General features: G+C 55.9%; 1 protein-coding gene across 4 annotated transcripts; it reads right to left on the bottom strand.

Annotated features, from left to right (window-relative positions):
* Window positions 1–126: 126 nt before the first annotated feature.
* ZSWIM8 (zinc finger SWIM-type containing 8) lies at window positions 127–16,541 on the bottom strand. Of its 4 annotated transcripts, none has more exons than XM_021006032.2 (26): window positions 15,916–16,531; window positions 12,715–12,868; window positions 12,462–12,556; window positions 12,189–12,361; window positions 11,895–12,002; window positions 11,688–11,769; window positions 11,334–11,454; window positions 10,496–10,697; window positions 9,622–9,797; window positions 8,205–9,198; window positions 7,639–7,770; window positions 7,376–7,555; window positions 7,089–7,272; window positions 6,862–6,960; window positions 5,724–5,848; window positions 4,811–5,051; window positions 4,548–4,706; window positions 4,074–4,302; window positions 3,560–3,849; window positions 3,163–3,386; window positions 2,174–2,653; window positions 1,757–1,907; window positions 1,453–1,647; window positions 1,059–1,178; window positions 673–783; window positions 127–541 (listed from the first exon to the last, which is right to left on the bottom strand). In XM_021006032.2, the coding sequence occupies exons 1-26, from the start codon at window positions 16,118–16,120 to the stop codon at window positions 360–362; spliced, it is 5,412 nt and encodes a 1,803-aa protein (XP_020861691.1). In that variant the 5' UTR covers window positions 16,121–16,531; the 3' UTR covers window positions 127–359. The 4 variants fall into 4 exon arrangements, with proteins under 4 accessions (XP_020861691.1, XP_020861690.1, XP_020861694.1 ...); XM_021006031.2 differs by having other exon boundaries at window positions 128–541; window positions 673–851; window positions 15,916–16,528; XM_021006035.2 differs by lacking the exon at window positions 127–541 and having other exon boundaries at window positions 694–783; window positions 1,453–1,588; window positions 15,916–16,541.
* Between the last annotated feature and the right edge of the window lie 383 nt (window positions 16,542–16,924).

Genomic DNA, 16,924 nt, shown 5'->3' with positions numbered 1-16,924 from the left:
CTCATCTCCATCACACTTAAGAAACAGAGAGGCCCAAACAGATGAGTAAAAAAGGAGAGTTTATATATTTATAAATGCCAAATAAATATCAGAGGCTGCCCCGCACCCCCCCCCCAAGCAGAGCTGCCTCCTTCCCCCCACCCCCAACTAGTCGTTGGCTCTCGGGCCCAGAGGCAGCACGTTCCCCCGCCGGCCCCTGCCCCGGGGCCTAGCCCTGAAAACAACGTCCTAGGAGGGACCTCCCCCCACCCCCTGAGCAGAGCAGATCTGTCCAGCCGGCTTGAGGTCCCCCTGTCTGTTTCCAGATGGGCTCTGGGAGGGTGAGGGGGGGCCAGGCTCAAGGGGAGAAGGTGGTCATGTCAAGCGATACACGCTGCCACAGCTCCTTGGTCTGCTTGCTGCGTTTGAGGTTCTGCAGGATGTCGTTGAACTGCATCATGCCCATAGGGGTCAGGCAGAAGGCGCTGCGAGCGCCGCGGATTGCGTTCACAAAGTCGTCGTAGTCGGCAGGGGTCAGGTGGATCAGGCGGTGGTGGATGTACTGGAAGGGAGCGTGCAGATGTTGAGGCTTGGGGGATGGAGGGGTGCCTCCGTGGCTCTTCGCCCCCCCCCCCCCGCCCCGAGAGTGTGGCCACCCTCAGATTCCTCCTCTGCCTCCCCCTGGGCTCTCACCTGCATGTATGCCTGCTGGCATCGCTGGACCAGCTGATGGAAGGCTGGGGTGCGCAGGTGGGTGTGCGCATGAGCAGGGTTCAACCGCTGCAGCGTCTCCGTGACGATCTCCTGTAGCACAAATGGGCTCAGCACCCCCTTGGCTGCCCCCATACAGAACTGGTGCACGTAGTTCACTCCTGGGGGGCAGGGGGGAGGGGCATGAGACCAAGGCAGACACCCCTGCCCTGGGGGCCTAGCTGCCCTTTCTCAGCTCTAGGTCCGACAGCCCCTCTCTCTCGGCCCACCCCGATAAGCCCAGGATTCAATTCTGGCCTATGGCTGTGAAGGCGGTTTGGAGCAAGACAGGGGGGAGGGGCGAGAAGAGGTTTAGGAAGAGGTGTTACCCAGCTTAGCCGCTAGCCCCAGCAACCATTTGACATCCTCGGTGTAAGGCGGGCTGCGAGAAAAGTTGTTGGGGTGATCGTTGTGCGCCCGTCGGCCTAACATCTCCAGTGCAAGCATCCCTAGAGAAGAATGGATGTGGGCCAGAAGCATAAGAGGAGATGGGGAATCTACGGACATCCCCCCTCCTGAGCACGGGTCACATCAGCCAAGCGGAAGGAAAAGGGCCAGAAGAATCTGGGCCAAGTGTGGAAGGCTAAAGGGGGAAGAGGAGGGTCAAGGACGTCTGTGGGGCCTGCTGAAAACACACTGGGTGGCATGCAGCAGTGCCACATGGAGGGACGGGGCCAGTGGTGGGCAACAAGGTAAGGGAAGAACCCCTGGGAGCCATCTCACCAACTCTGTAGGCTGCGTGCAAGTGATGCAGACTCTGGGTGCCGACAGGCTGGCTGTGCGTCTCCTCCTCCGGCGGGGGGAAGCTCCCACTTACCAGGCAGCTCGGCTGGGTACTTATGGTGGACACTGAGTTGCCCTGGATAGCGGGATATGTGGAACTTTGATGGATGCTGCTGGGTGTATGGACACTGTTCACTGCGGGGGGAGGGGGAAAGGGAGCAGAGCATTCAGAGCCAAGAAGACCCCCCCCCCAGCACCTCCATCTTCCCCCCCTCTTCCCCAGACCCCTGGTCCCCTCACTCACTGGTGGGTAGTGGGAGCCCTGATTCAGTGTGGTAGGGATGCACCGTTATGGGTGCCATGGAAGGAACAGGGAAGGATACAGCTGTGGCAGCAAGCGAGGACGGTGTCACTGAATAGGGATACTGAGGACCCAGGAATGCATGGTGCACACCCTGGAGACAGAAGATGGGAAAGACCGGGTCACATTGGCACAGTACGCTCGCCTCTCGAGTTTTATTCACCCAGATCCCTAAAGCCCCCTTCTCAGCTGACAGTCCTCCCCCTGACTCCAAGGCCCGCCAAGGGCCTCACTCTCCCAAGACAGCCCTGCATCCACTGCTGATCATCTATCCAGAGTCCCCTCATCCTAGCCTCCCAAAGGGTCCCAATCCTCCTCTCCTCTTTCCCTTCCCTTCCCTCCCCTTGGTTCTTGTCTCACCTGTGGGTATGCAGAGCTGGGCACAGGAAAAACAGCAGGCCGAGGCATATGGGGCAAGGGGTGACCAGGGTGGGTAAGGTACTGGGGGTTGCAGGGCAGGTGGGGCTGCAGAGTGGTATAGGGGTGCAAGCCAGTGGAGTGGCCATGTCCCAGGCCAGGCCCTGGGTACAAACCGGACCCCACCGAAATGACTGGTACCACTGTAGCTGCTGCCGTCACTGCCGCTGCCGACACTGTGACTGCCTCGGTCCCTGGTCCACCACGGCCCTCGGGCAGTGCCCGCCCAGCCTCCCCCGATGCCCGGGCCCCACTGGCACTGCAGCCTGTGGCACCCTCACGTGGTGTGGCTGAGCCCCCCACCGTCTGCTCATAAAGCCAGAACCACTGGTGGGCGACTTCGAACAACACTTCAGGGTACACACCCCCACCCTTGGCTGCCTCCTCCACTGCCATGCACGCCTTCTCAAGCATCAGGTTATCCTAGAAAGGGCACAGAGAGTCAAAAGGGAGGAGCCTTAGCTAGGAACCTCTCTCTACTGTCTTGCTGAGGGCAGAGCCCCTGGCTAAGTGACCCAGGAGGAAGCCAGTTGGAGCCCAGCTATGACAGCAGCTCAAACATGGAGCAGGTGCTCAGGGAGGGGCTTCCTGACTGGCAGGAACCCCAAGGTTTGGCCACTCACTCACTAGCTAAATTAGGGGACCAATCATGTAGCCTTTAGGCATGTGATTTTCCTCAGCTGAAAACGGATATGCTCTCCCCTACCCTGTCCCTTTCACAGGGCTGTTATGAGGATCAGCCGAATAATGGACAGAAAGAATCTTAACTACATGAAAAGCACTACATCCATACACAGAAGGCACCATCAGCACATGAAAGACGGAGATCTGTGCCCCACCTCCCAAAAAATCACTCAGTGCCCAGGGGTTAAGAGCTGGACCCCATTCCTGTGGCCCCATCGTCCCTTCCCGCTGCAGCTGAGCATACACACCTGCTCCTTGCACTGCACTAAAGCTCTCTGGATCTCATTGGGGTTCAAGGCGTGGGCGTGGGGCAGGCAACTCAGGGCCAACTCCGCTGCTGCCCTCACCATGTTGGAGTCCCGTGCCCGCGAGGCCCGGTCAGCCAGGGAGGCAACTTCAGGGGGCGTAAGATGCCCATCCCAGCACTCCACCAGGATGGTCAGGGCTGCACTCCCAATCTCCATCGCTTGGCCTGCGGAGTGGGGATTGGGATGAAGCAGACTCCATAAAGCAGAAAGAAAGCTTGGGAGAGACTCCACCGGAATGGGGGTCCCTCGACCAGTGAAGACAAACTCTTTCCTTCCAAGAACTCCCCCTACCCCTGCCCTGCCTGCCTCAGAGCTCAGCCCTAAGTGTTAGATTTACCTGTGATCCAGGACACATGGGAGGAATAGGTTCGAGAAAGCCAGTTGGGCGAGACGAAATTGTGCAGACCCAAAGCATAGAGTCCGATCTCAAAGGCGCAAAGATGCAGATTTCGGTGGGGGCCCTGGTGACCCCCTGATGAGGACGGGTGGGTAAAGATGGAGGTGCTGCTGTTTCCCCCGGCCTTGATCAACACTGTTTTTGCCAGCTCAAAGTAGAAATGCGCAGCTGCCTCTGATGGCTGGTTGGGTACATGGGGGGCATGGCTCTCTGGGCGACGGCCCTTGTACCTGAGGGGCAGTGCAAATGGGAAGGACAAGCTAAGGCTGGAGGACAATGGGCACTCTGGGGACACGGGAGGCTGGAGGATCAGAGGAAATGAAAGGCACCATGGATCTGGCCTGGGAACGAAGGATGTTTCTGATAGGGAAGACCCAGGCCTTTGATGGGGTGAGGAGAGCAGAAAGGACAACACCCAGGGTCTAAGCGAACGAGACTGGCCTCTCCCGCTCACCTGCCAACCTCGGCTGTCTTGGCCCGGGCACCCCCGCTCGCACTGGCACGTCGGCTGCCGCTGGAGGAGGAGGAGCCCAGAGAGTCGGAGGATGAGCTGCTGATGCTGTCGCTGTCCTGACCCCGGCCCCAGGAGGTGGGGGCCCAGCCCCCCCGCAGTGGCCTTCGGCTCAGGGTTGGGGAGCTGTCCGATGTCGTCTCAGGGGCACTGCTGTCAATGCTGGCCATGCCTAATCCCCCAGACAGCAGTCAGTCCCCAGCCAGGGGGGAGAAGGGAGAACCCAATGGATGGGAACTCCCAGATCTGACCCCTGGGTGGGGGCTTGAAGCCTAGAACCTGTCTGGGACCCATCTCAATCTAGGGAAGTGCTTCAGGGAGTCGGGAATTACCCCCCAACTGTCCCACCCCAAGAAGAGCCCTCAGCTCAGGCAAAGACCCTTCTCCCAGCCAGGCCCGACCCAGGGCCCCTCATACCTGTGTGCTTCTTCTTGGGCCGTCCCGGGGATCCCCAGCCCCGCCCATTGTAGCCTCCTCGGCTGCCAAGCGCCAAGCGGCTTGGAACCTTCCCCTCTGGTTTGGGGGCCACGGCGGCCTCGGGTGGGGGGCCCTCACAAGGGGAACGCGGAGAGCTCTCTAGGCAAGGGAGCAGTAAGGTATCAGACAGAGCCAAAGGGAAGAGAGCCTGACTTGGGGTTCATCCCACTGTACCACCCCTGCCCAGGTCCCCCACCTCTCACCAGGCACAGTCTTTTCTGTGAAGCCCTCAGCCGGGTCTGGGTTGACCCCAGCCACAGCCCCTGGCTGGGTACCCCCTGCCGAGCCTGGAGGCAGCGGCTGCAGGCCTCCCCCTGCAGCAGGGCCCCCGTGCTTAGACGGGGACCTCTGGCTCGCTGTAGCTGGGCGGCTGGATGAGTAGAAAGAACTCAAGGTCTGTGGCTTATGTGTCTGACTCTCCCGGTCCAGGAGCTTGTCCAGGATCTAGGGGAGAGAGGCGGTGAAAGTCTTCTCAAAACCTCCTGTCCATCACCCTACATTCTCCCGCCCTTCTCTAATGAGCTCGAGGCAACTCCTTCCAGGAATTCACCAGCCCACACCTGCTGCATCCGGCACTATGCTTGGTACTCAGGACACGGAGGTGCCTAGAGTCCCGAGAAGAGCCTGGCGCAGTCACCGAGCTTGTCTATGTCAACAGGCGAGACAAGAAGCCGGCGTCCCTGGGTCAGAGGCCAGTCCTCTTGGGAGCACTAAGGGGAAGGGGGTGGGGCCAATGCTAGCAACCAAGGAAACCTGCAAAAACCTCCCGGAAGCAGCACCTGGGCTGAACCTTGACGAAAAAGGAGTCTGAAGGGCAAGGAGAGGTGAGCGTGCACCCCAGGAAGCCTCCTACAGCTCAAACGTTCTTACACCCCCCACAGAACCTGGCTCACCAGGGGCTGAGCACAAAATACATCTCACTACAGGTGGTGAATGACTCCATTACTTTCTTCCCCATCACCAATCCAGTCTTTCCCAGCGTACACACGCTGTCCCCTGCAATGTCTTCTCCTAGGGCCAGGCTCTCGGACCCACCAACTCCCTGGAGGAAGGGGCAGGTCATCTGCTCCCCATTCAGTGCGTCTGGGGCCCAGCACCCCCATGCCCGCCCCTCACCTTCTTGAGCTTGGCCTGGTCGTCCTTGTAGGTGATCATCAGCGCCAAAGCCAGGTCCCCCTTCTCACGGCGTGTGCCCTCACACAGGAGCGGGTGCTCAGCTTCACTCACAGTGGTCTTCATGCCTAGGGGGTCAGGCAGTGCCAGTGATGGGACAGAGGTCAGACCCAACAAGGACTCCCAGCACTCGCTCTTTTGTTATGACTCCGGAGGGCTCAAGGGAACATCCTTCCAGGACAGGGAAGATGCCAGGAAGGACCATGAGGAAATTAACTAGGTCCCCAAGGGCAGCCTAAGCAACCGAAGACTGCTTTCTCTTAACTCCTTTGCAAGGATGAGAGGCCATGGGCCCCCATTTTTACTACCTAAAGTCTTCGCTCAGCTTTGCTTTCAAGGTCCTCCATCCCTGGGCCCAGCACACCCCACCACCCTCCTTCAGGAATATGCCTTGTGCTTCTCAGACCCTTTGGCCTCTTGCCGAGATGCCTTCTATACTCACTTCCCTTCAAGGCCTGGCTCACATGCCACCTCCTCCTTGAAGCCACCTCACATGGCAAAAAAGAGCACAAGTCCTATCCTTTGCACTTGGCTAGCTCTAAGCCTCAGTTTTCTCCTCTCTAAAGTAGGGCTAACAGCACTCATACTACCCACTTCACAGAGATGCTGCAAATTCAGTACTTTTTAAACCTTAAAATGCCACTAAAATGTAAACTACTCTTCTTGCCTAAATACTCTAGACATTTCCATCTCTGATCAACTAGGGCATTTACTACAATCTCAGCTTAATTACATACTAATTCACATTCTCTGCTTGTTTCACCTGGGCATGTCTTGTTTTTCCAGCTAAAGTATAAACTACTTGAAGGAATACATGATATCGCCTACAATTCTGTAGTCACCGAGGTCTTAGACTGGGGTCGATGAACTTAAAAAAAAAATGGATGACTACATTTCTGTGTCACTGGTTTCCTTTCTATCTAATGCATTCAAAGGTCATGAGCTTGGGAAGGGGTCCCTAGGCTTCCCTAGACCTGCTAGAGGGGACCATTTCACAAAAAAGTGAAGAGCCCCTGTCAGGGCATGTGGCACAGGGCTGGATGCCCAGGAGTTCATCTGTCATTCGCTGACCCAGACTTACCCAGGGCAGCTACAGCTGCTTCAAACCCCAGCTCTTCATCTCCAGGCATTTCATTGTTCCAGTTTCGGCTCGGGGGTCGAGAACCTGTGGGGGAAACTACTGTGGGGGTGTTAGGGGGAGAAGCAGCAGAAGGAAACACAAGTCAGGAAGACACAAGCGCCTCAAGGGGGCACAGGGGAGCCGACAGCCAGATCCCTGCCAGCGAGGCCCCCGCAGCCCTGACGCACCTGGGGTGCAGAGCACGTCGAAGATGAAGCTGGCCAAGATGAGGGGCAGCACGGGCCGGTAGTCACACAAGGTTCCCTCCCGAAGCTCCTCGGCTCGGCACCGCATGGCGCTCATCTCGCTCACTCCTAGAGGGATCTTCTTCAGCAGAGCGGCCACCTCCGACTCCTGGTACGCCAGCTTCACCTGGGACAGACAGGAGCTCGGATAGTGCCCTAGTCTTGCCAGGGGCAACACACCAGAGGGACACCAGCTGCCAAGCTACAAAGGAGAGGAGAGGGGGTCTGACCTCCAAGGCCTTGGTGGAAGCCGGAGGCCGCTGCAGCTCCAAGGCAAACATGCCAATGCGGAAGGCCAAGTTGTGATGCTCAGGCCGCTCACCCAGCACAGTCAGGAGGAAGGCCGCCTTGGTCAGAGTGTTAGTGGCCACCCAGGTTTGGCGACTCGTGGACACCTTGTTTTTCTTACCCTAAGATTAAGTCGAAAAGAGATGATTATGTCAGACTCATGTCATTCAGGGGAAGAGGAGGCTCGGAGGGAAGGGCATCTCACCTTGGCAGGGGGCGGTTCCACCTTGAGGTCAGGTGGGTTGGCCAATAAGTCCTGAGCAAGCTCCACAGTGAGTCGGGAAGCCTCACTGCTATAGCCGTGGGCATGCAGTGCCTCAGCACAGGCAAAAAGTACCTGAACAGGGAAAGACATGGGAGGCAAGAGGGGAGAGAGAGCTCATCAGCTACCCAAGGATCAGGAGGCTGGGATGCAGAATATCACATGACCTGAGGTTCAAATTCTGACCGCCAATTACTATTTCCTTGTCCTTGGGCAATTCTCTTAACCTCTCTGTGCCTCAGTTTCCTCATCTGTAAAATGGTGTTAGATTAAAGGACATCTAAGGTTCCTTTCAGCCCTAGATCTATAATCTAATGATCTATAAAGTGGATGCAAAACTTTCATTCCCCTTTTTCAGTGCTACTGTGGGAAAAAGTCAGTCCATAAACCTTTGGAAAGCACCACATAAATTCAAGCCTGATTATTCCAAGTACCACACATAAATAACCCCTATTACATACTCTCCCCTAGTAGTTAAGAGCATCCTGCCTCCCCTCTCCTAGTCTTACCTCCATTCGGCTCTCCTGTTTCAGTGGCTTGAGCCCAGCAAAAAGGTCCTGCTCCTCACCAGCACCCACCTCGGGCTTCTCTTCCTCACCCCCAGTCCCATCCTGGGCATTCAGGTAATACACCTGGTAATCATCATCTTCTTCCCCAGTTCCAGGGGCCATGTCTTTGGGTTTAGGGGGGCATCCACCACTCTCATCTGTGGAGGGGAGGTCATCCTGGGTAGTTCCTTCCCCAGGGAGCAGTCCTGGTAGGCTGGATGGGGCGACCGGGGGCTCAGGCCCCTCTAAGAAGTAAACACCACCATCTTCTTCATAGGCATCCGGGGGTTCAGAGTGGAAGGTAGGGGGACTAAGGGGAGTACTGGGGGGAAGTCCATGGGGTGGGCTCTCAGGAAAGCCCCCAAAGGTGCTGGCCTCTGCCCCCAGAGCCAGGCTGCTCCCATCATCCAAGCTCATCTCAGCCAGGTCAGGCTCCAAGGAGCTGTCTTCACTGCTCAGCCGACGTTTGCCCCCACCACTCACTGGGCCTTTACCACCACACCCTCCACCCGGGAGTTTGGCCTTGCCTCCACCTAGACCCTGCTTATATGTGGTTTTATCGCCTCCCTCAGCTGAGGGTCGGCGGGGGCCACGCTGGGACTGGGGAACCCCCTCACCCGACCCCTTGCGCTTGGCCCCAGGCTCTTTAGGTCGAACTGAAGGCTCTGGTGGGGGTGGCCGGGGCCGATCCCCAGCCTCATCGAGGCCCCCAGAGCGGGGAGGGCCAGCCCGAGAGGGAAGGCTTCGTGCCCAGCAAAGAGCCAGCTTTCTATCAGAACCGCTGTAGGTAACACCAGGGAGCGGGTAGGCCTCCTCCCAGCTGAAGTCACAGGCCTCCACCGCAGGCCGGAAACCTGGAAAGAGCCGCTCCAGGGCTTTCTTGTGCTGACCCCGCTTGACATTCTCAATCACCTTCAGGTGCCACTGGCGCAGCTGGGCACACAGGTCCCGACGACTGTGGGGACAAAGGCAGTAGGATATTCGGGGAAGCTATGCCCCTGCCAAGAGGCAAGGGGAAGAAAGGGTGAAAGACACAGGGGAAAGCTTCTGAGGGGCAAATAACCTATTGTTCCCAAAGTCGTAACAGTATTTCAACCAGCAACAGAGACCACAGGTACGAGGATGGAGAGGAAAATCTTCCCGGGGATGAGGAAGACAATCAAGGCCAGGCAGGGTTACTTCTACACTCTTAAGTACAAGCTAGTGGTATTCCCTACACCCCCAGGCCATCCCTACTTCTCCTGGACCTAAATTCCAGATGCCTGTAAGAATCCCAGAGCGTGATCTCTTGCAAACAGTTTACGTGCTAAAGGTAAACGAAGAGTTCTGTGGGATCTTATGGAGGGGGCCCAGTAAGAGAGGCACACCGACAACTCACCGCTGCGGACTAATCGAGGGGTCTAGCACAGCCAGCCTCCACAGCGCAACCATCTCATCACACATACTTGCACACGCATGGGCAGCCACCTCTGACTGCCCATTACTGCGGCCTGTGTGCCCACTGGCACTGCTGTGGGAGGCTGAGGTTCGCACGCTGTACCACCAGCCTGTGATCTGGGGAGGGAAGAGCAGGAAGTGGGGTAGTGGTTTGTTAACAGGGCCCTGAGAGTGCGAGCAGAACCTTGCCCCTCACCCTAGGGAGGATGCTCCCCCCCCAGCCCGAGGCCTCTGAATGAAGAGCAGGAGTGTTACTGGGCCTTAAGGAATGATCAAGGGGACAGCTTCAGAGAAACCTGCGAGACTGGCAGGATCTGAAGCAGAACGAAGTGAGCAGAATCAGAGAACAATGTACACAGTTACCATCATACTGCAATGGTAATCAACTGTGAAAGACTTAGCAGCTCTGATCAACGCAATGACCAACCACAATGCCAAAGGATTCATGCTGAAACATGGTAACCACCTCCAGATGGGGGAGTGAAGGACTCAAGAGTGTGGACTGTAGCACACGTGCTAGTCCTTTTTTCTTTCTTTTTTGAACACGACTAATGCAGGATTTGTTTTGGATGCCTATACAGATGTGTAATGGGCTTTATTTTCCTTGCCTGCTCAATGGGTGGGGGAGGGCGAGAATTTGGAACTGAAAATGAAATCCCATTGGAAGAAAGGGAACAGTGGTATCAGAAAAGAATGGAAAATGTCAGGGTCCCAATCTCAGACCCTCCACGAGGAACCACCAATGAGCTTTCTCTCCACTGCCTACCTGAGCCTGGGAGATGCCGGGATTGGGGGGAGGGGAGGGCAAGGGTTACCTGCTCATAGGTAAGACACTGGTCCGTGAGGATCTCCAACAGCGGAGCAGCATTGCTGTCTCTCCTTTTGAACATCTCACGAACAATACTCAGCAGGTTCCACACACCCTCCGGTTCTCGTCCTCTCAGAGGACGCAGGAGACATGCCCATTCGGCGGCTGCTGGGGGCTCCGTAGATGACAAATACATTGAGTTTACGTCACTATGGAAGGAGAAAGGGGGCAGAAGTAAAGGAGAAGAGGATGAGCTGCAGATTAAAGGAAGTATACAGTCAAAAGCTGATGACTCCAAGGGGCCAGGATACAGGAAAGTGATGGTCTGGGGGGAATGAACTTGGGCAAATTCCTTAGCGATGATAACCTCCATTCTACCTGTCTTAAAGTGAAGTTGTGAAGACAATGAAGGCGAATGCACTGGGTGTGGGGGTTATATAGCACCTATTGGGTGTCAGGCACTATGCTAAGTACCTGACAAATATTATCTCATTTGATTCTTACAACAACAATAGAGGTAGATGCTATCATTATCATCCCCATTTTACAGGAAACTGAGGCAGATAAGAGGTTAAGTGACTTGCCCAAAATATTAGTAAGTGTCTGAAGCAGGATTTGAACTCAGGCCCAGTGCTCTCTCCACCCCCAAGTTATAGGGACTCTGCAAATGTGAGGATCAGCACTATCCTCACACCCACCACTTCACTGACAAAAGGTAGGAGGCATCAGAAGGGCACGAGACTTGTCAACAGTCTTAAAACGGGACTCCCAGCAGCTCACCTCCTTCCACTCTACCCCCAGCCCACCAGCCCACTTGTGCTTCTTCGCCAGAGGGTAAGGGTCACCTGAAGACGACTGGGGAGGGGCCACAGAATTTGTGCAGGGTCTTCTTGATGTTCTCACTGAGTGTGGACTCATCCAGGTACCAGGTACTCTGGTCAGAAGCTGAAGGACCTGCAGTGGGGTCTGGGGACAACACGGTCATAGGTGAGACAGACATTCGGCTGTGGTGGGGCACAGCTACGTCACCTCTGGAAAACTGCACTTGGGCCCTCGTCCCCTTTGGTTCCCCTTCCCATCAATCTACCAATGTGGGAAATGGCCCCACTCCCTGGGGGAGGAGGCCTCCTCACTTCAGCCCCCGCCCCCCACCACCACCACACTGCCTTCATTCTGTCCTCCTCCATGTCTTCACTCACCTGGGGCCCCACACACAGTATTGATGGCAGTAGACTGGGAGGACAGGAGCTCATCTAGGAGGCGCTGGGCTGTGGGAAGGATCTTGGAGTAGAAGGGGTAGGGACAGAGAGAAAGGTGCTGGTGAGCCTACAGAAACACAGACCAGACAGAGAAAGATCCAAAGGAGAGAGAGCCCCAGGCTGGGGAAAAGGGTTGGAGCCACGGACCTGTTGAGGAAGCTCACTTATAAGGTACTGAGCAAACTTCTGCAGCTGATCCCTCTGGAGCCGAGACAGGGATTCTGAGACAGGAGCCCGAAGGCAGACTGCTGAAGCCTGCATTGAAGACACAAGACATTGGAGGAAAGCAGGAAGAGCCACATGAGGCCAAAAGAAAGAGGCACAGGCATGAGGGGCTTGGAAAGAGGCAGAGTGCTGTCCATTTCCTGAAGGTACCATCGAAGGTAAAATAAATAAGCTAGGGTTGGGCCGGGGAGGGGGGCAGAGGGAGAGGGCTCTCACATTGTGAATCCGGAAGAGGCAAAGTGCCACTACATGGGTGCACCACTTGGCACCAGCCCCACAGGTGCAGCTGCAGGAGGTGACCCGGCATCGGTCAAACATCACAGCCACATTGTATGCACCCTTAGGGGGAACCATCTGAGGGGGCACCACTGTGGCACTCAGGTGGAACCCTGCCAGGACAAGGAGGAAAGGGAGCAAAAGTTATAGGGAGGGAGGCCAGGCAGTGGCTTCCCAGCCGCCCCCCCAAAACTCCCCACCACCTGTCCATACCTATTTGTAGTGGATCCTTCACAGCTCTCATTCGGAACAGCTGTTCCCCACGTTGGAATTCATCGGCACTACCATTAGCCAAGCATGAATAGAGCCTGGGAGCGAGGGAGCACACACATGCATATACATATACACACACACACCTCAACAGGTTCCCCTGGGCTCAGCAGTGGCCCAGCGCTCCCTGCCCCCACACAGCCCCAAGCCCCCAGGCTCCACCTCAAAGCCTCTTAGTTCTATCCCCTGGCAGTACCGTATGTCCTCTTCATTCTCAGGGAAGCTCCAGAAGGCAATTCGAAGTTGTAGCTGCTCAGGCACTGGGGGATAAACCTTCTCCACCACCTCAAAAGGGATGTGGAATGCCACCTGCTTTGCCGACAGCTCCACCAAGGGGATCACCAGGCCGTCTGCCAAGAGGGGGCGAGGGGAAGGCCACCAACATTTTCATCCCACTCTGGAACACGGCACTAACTCCCTTCCTAACTCTACCCATGGGAACTGTCTGGGATCTGCTCCCACGGCAGAGAAAAGATTTGGGGTTGTGATATAAAGGGGCAGAGGGAATCTCACAGGCTGTGTTGTCCCAAAGACTTGTTCATCCAAGGGAGAAAAGGAAGATGTTCACCCCCCACTTCTTCATCCCCTCTTCAATGGAGGATGCCAGAAGTTTCCCCGAGAAATCCCTAGTCCAGGACAGCCTTGTTCCAGTGATCCCTCTCACACAGAACTGCAACTTCTGCAGTGAAAAAGGGCTTGTGCATGCTCATATTCCAATGCTATCACTATCAGTCTAAGCTTCCCATTTCTTAGTGCTTGTTTTCTGGCCCTCTCTCCTAGGGTCCCCTCCAACAGAAGAATAGCCCAAAGGGAAGGCTCTGGGAGGAATGATGTGGCCTGGAGGGAGGGAATGGTATCCTAACACATCAGAACTCAGAGAGGACAGCAGGGGAAGCCAAGGAAGTACAGCTTCTGCTGTCACAGCCCCAGTTCCTGGAGAAGGGGGAGGGAAAAGTCTTAGGTGGGTCCATTCCACATTCACCAAAGGCAAAAGATAGTCAATGTTGTATTTCTGGCCAAATTGCCACTGAGGTTGCACTCCTGCCCCCCAGCCCTAGGGCTGTAACATGAACCTTTATGTTTTCACCCAGGCCCCTTCCCCAGAGGGCCCCATGACCTGGACTCTGGTCCCTGGATGTAAGGGGGTGGCAAGATTTCATTATAAGGGACATGAAGGGAAGGAGAGGTGACAAGAAGGAGGAATGGCTGGCCATGCAAGGGGCCCCAGAAGGGTTTTCCAAAGTCTGCATGTGCGCACACAGCTATGTGCTGTCTCTCCTAAGCTAAAGTTGGATCACTGCTGTGCCTAGAGATGACACGAGTAAATTATTTTCTGTCCCAGAGGAGCATGCCAGAAAGCTCTACTGGGAGACTGTTTGCTTGATGTGCCATTTTTCACGAGGGTTATCAAAGAAATAATAGCTACCAATTTATTACAAAGAAAGAAATGATCCAGTTTGGGTAGGCACCCACAGATTTTTAAAAAAATGGACTGGGAGGGGGCAGATAAAGCGGTGACTAGATCACAGACTTAGAACTGAAAAAGACCTTACATGTCTTCTGGTCCAATCTCCTCATTTTACAAAGGAGGAAATCAGGTCCAGTGCCAGTAAGAGATTTGCCTGAAGTCACAGAGTAACTTAAGGGTCAGAGCCAAGACCTGAAGCCAGGTTCTCTGACTTCTTCCAGGACTCTTCCACCATGGCACAGTAATGCCAGCAATCTCAAACTCCAATCTGGAACTAGGGGGACGGGATTTTCAATTTTCATCTCAATGGAAGTATGAATTTGAGAGTGGATGTTTGGTGTTAATGAAGGATGGTGTGAGTGTGCACCAATCCAACTAGGATTAGACTGATAACAGTAAAACAGTGGGTTGTATTCCATGTTAACAAAGCAATTAACAATGGTGCAGCCAGGAAAAAACTAAACAGTGATGTTATGCACTTAAATATAATCATATTGAACTTCTACATAAAAATGAACACAATGTTTCAATGTTTTGGAAGGCAACATGAAATTGTATAAGTTACAAAAATATTTACATCCTTTACATCCCACTATTCAGTTTACATCCTAAAAGCATTGGTGCTGGAAGGGATGTGGGAAGGGAAGGCCAAGCTGTACAAAAAAAGAAAAAATTAAGATAATATACGACTGTGTTAACATTAAATAGAAATAAAACCCAGAATACATTAGAAAAACCTCGTTAAAATGAATATAAATTGCTTTTGTTTCTTTTAATAACCAGTAAACAAAACAGGTTGTATGCAGAATTATATTGGTTTGTTCCTACTTTCTTTTGTTATCCTTCGTGTACTGGAATGCTTATATAAGGAAAATAAATCTGATAAGTGGTTTTGTAAAAGATGGCTCTCTGGGAACAAGCAGAAAACAATCATAGCCTGACCCCCCTTCTCAACTGCCCAGAAGAGGGGTCCTTGGATCAGATTCTTTCCAGGCCCATTTCAGAATCCATTATCTTGAGGGGAGTGGGAGATCTGATATCTGTGGGGGATCTGATCAAACCCACAGTCTTGAAAAGGAGTCCTTCCACCCAACCACACCCAAATCCGTTAGAGTATTGCTGGCTATTTCTGAAAGTTCCAAAAAGGCTCACGGAAGAGGAAAAAGAGACTGGAAAGGCATCTCAGGGCAAAGAGACTCCGGTTCCAGGCTCTTGTAACGGGATTCTACCCCGTACTAGGCGTGCCCCACTCCCAAGTACTTAGACAACCATCTCTCCTTTTCCTCTGAAGACTCCAACCAGGAGAACCCCAGACCGATATCCTGGCCGCAGGCCTAGCTCCCAATGGGGACTCCCATGTGGGCTGACAGCTGCCTCCCCCTTCCCAGAGCAAGGCTGGGGTCTCCAGGGACACCCTCCTCACTTCTCTGCTTGCACCCCTCAGCGCCCCGAGCCAGGACTCCCGAGTCTACCGGGTCTGGGGACTCCCAGTTTGGACGTCGGGCTCTGCCACGGTGTTCCCCGGGCCAGTCCCCTGACAGACCCCTCTTCGGGATCCTGTTGTCTCTCGCCCGTAGGATGACCTCTATAGGTCTCTCCCAGCCCACTGACCGAGACCGCGAGGGTCCACGCTGGCCAAGCTGTCACCCCTTGTGCCGTTGCCTTCGGTTCCTCCCGCCCCAACAAAATTGCCTTGCCCGAGGGTTCCTTCCCTTGTTCTGATAGCGCCCTTCCCCCGAGCCCCGGGACAAAAGCCACACGACCCCCCCACTCCTGCCGGATCCTCCGCGTTCAGACGCCGCGCAGGGACCGCTCCGGGGGCGCGTGTGTGTGTGCGTGCGTGCGAACAAAGTGTCCCGGGCTCGGCCCGGCCCTCCGCCCGCCCGCCCGTGCGTGCGCGTCTGCGCGCCCGCGGCGTCCCCGGCTCACCTCGGCTGCGGCCCCCGCCGCCCCCGCCGCCGCCGCCGCCGGTGGGGGAGTTGGGCCCCGCCGACTGCTTGCGCCATCCCCGCCAGTTCTGGCAGAGGCTCTCGGCCTCCGAGATGAACGAGCAGAGCGAGTCCTCCTCGAAGCGGTCCGAATCCTCGAACGAGAAGCGCTCGCCGTCCTCCCACTCGGCGAACATCAGCTCCATGGGGCCCAAGCTGAAGATGGAGGAGGAGAGGCCCGGGCGGGCCTCGGGGGCGGGCCGGCTCGGGGGGGAGGTCCGGGCGCTCGGGATGGCCTCCAGGGTCAGGCCTTGGCCCTGGCCGTGCTCGGGACGGGGCCGCGCCTCAGCGCCGGGCGCACGCACGGGGCCGGGCTCGCGGACTCGGGGACCGGGACCCGCTGCTGCCGCCACCGGGGCCTCCCAGCAGCCGCGGCGCCTCCTCCCCCATCAGCTGATCCGCACTTCCGGCCGCGCCGGCCACTTCCACTTCCGCCTCCTCTGGGCCGCCGGGTCGCCCCTATCCCTGCGGGCCCGAAAAGGAACTAGTTCTGGCTACAGAGGTTTTGTCTCCTACTTTCCCAGCTCCTCCCGCCTCCTCGTTCCCTTCACGCGGCACGTTACAAACGGGCTCCCCAAAACTTGGCCGAATGACCCCGGATTCCTGAACGGGGCGGGGGCGGGGGGGCGTGGAGGGAGCGTGGAGCCGCGCTATGCATGCCGGGAATCGTAGGCTTCGGACTGGCAGCTCAGGAATCCCTGGGATCTTTGTGCTCCTCCGACTTCTGCGTCGCGCAGCCTTCTGGGAGTCGTAGTCCAAGGACATGGAGTTCGAAAACAATGATGGAGTAGGACTGGCTGAGAAGTTTGGGTTCCTGCGATTTTCATTCCTCCTCCCCGCACCACACCCCCGTTCCCAACCATCTGACACGCGGGACTCCGATCATGAAACGTTCCATCTGCCCCTCGACTCCCATGCCCAATTGTGTCCGCACAAGAATTAGGCAGAGG

Source organism: Phascolarctos cinereus, unplaced genomic scaffold (assembly GCF_003287225.1).
Source record: "Phascolarctos cinereus isolate Bilbo 61053 unplaced genomic scaffold, phaCin_HiC Scaffold_3;HRSCAF=262, whole genome shotgun sequence".
Taxonomy (NCBI): domain Eukaryota; kingdom Metazoa; phylum Chordata; class Mammalia; order Diprotodontia; family Phascolarctidae; genus Phascolarctos; species Phascolarctos cinereus.
Note: the sequence above shows the minus strand (reverse complement) of the source record. Positions and strands in the feature narration are given on the sequence as shown.

Excerpts from the sequence above, each read along its gene's own strand:
- ZSWIM8 (XM_021006031.2), bottom strand. The coding sequence starts at position 16,120 with ATGGAGCTGATGTTCGCCGAGTGGGAGGACGGCGAGCGCTTCTCGTTC. Across the intron at positions 12,003-12,188 it reads GCCTCTTCCGGATTCACAAT|GCTTCAGCAGTCTGCCTTCG; the intron begins GTGAGAGCCCTC and ends TCTTCAATGCAG. Across the intron at positions 5,052-5,723 it reads ACCAGGCCAAGCTCAAGAAG|ATCCTGGACAAGCTCCTGGA; the intron begins GTGAGGGGCGGG and ends TCTCTCCCCTAG.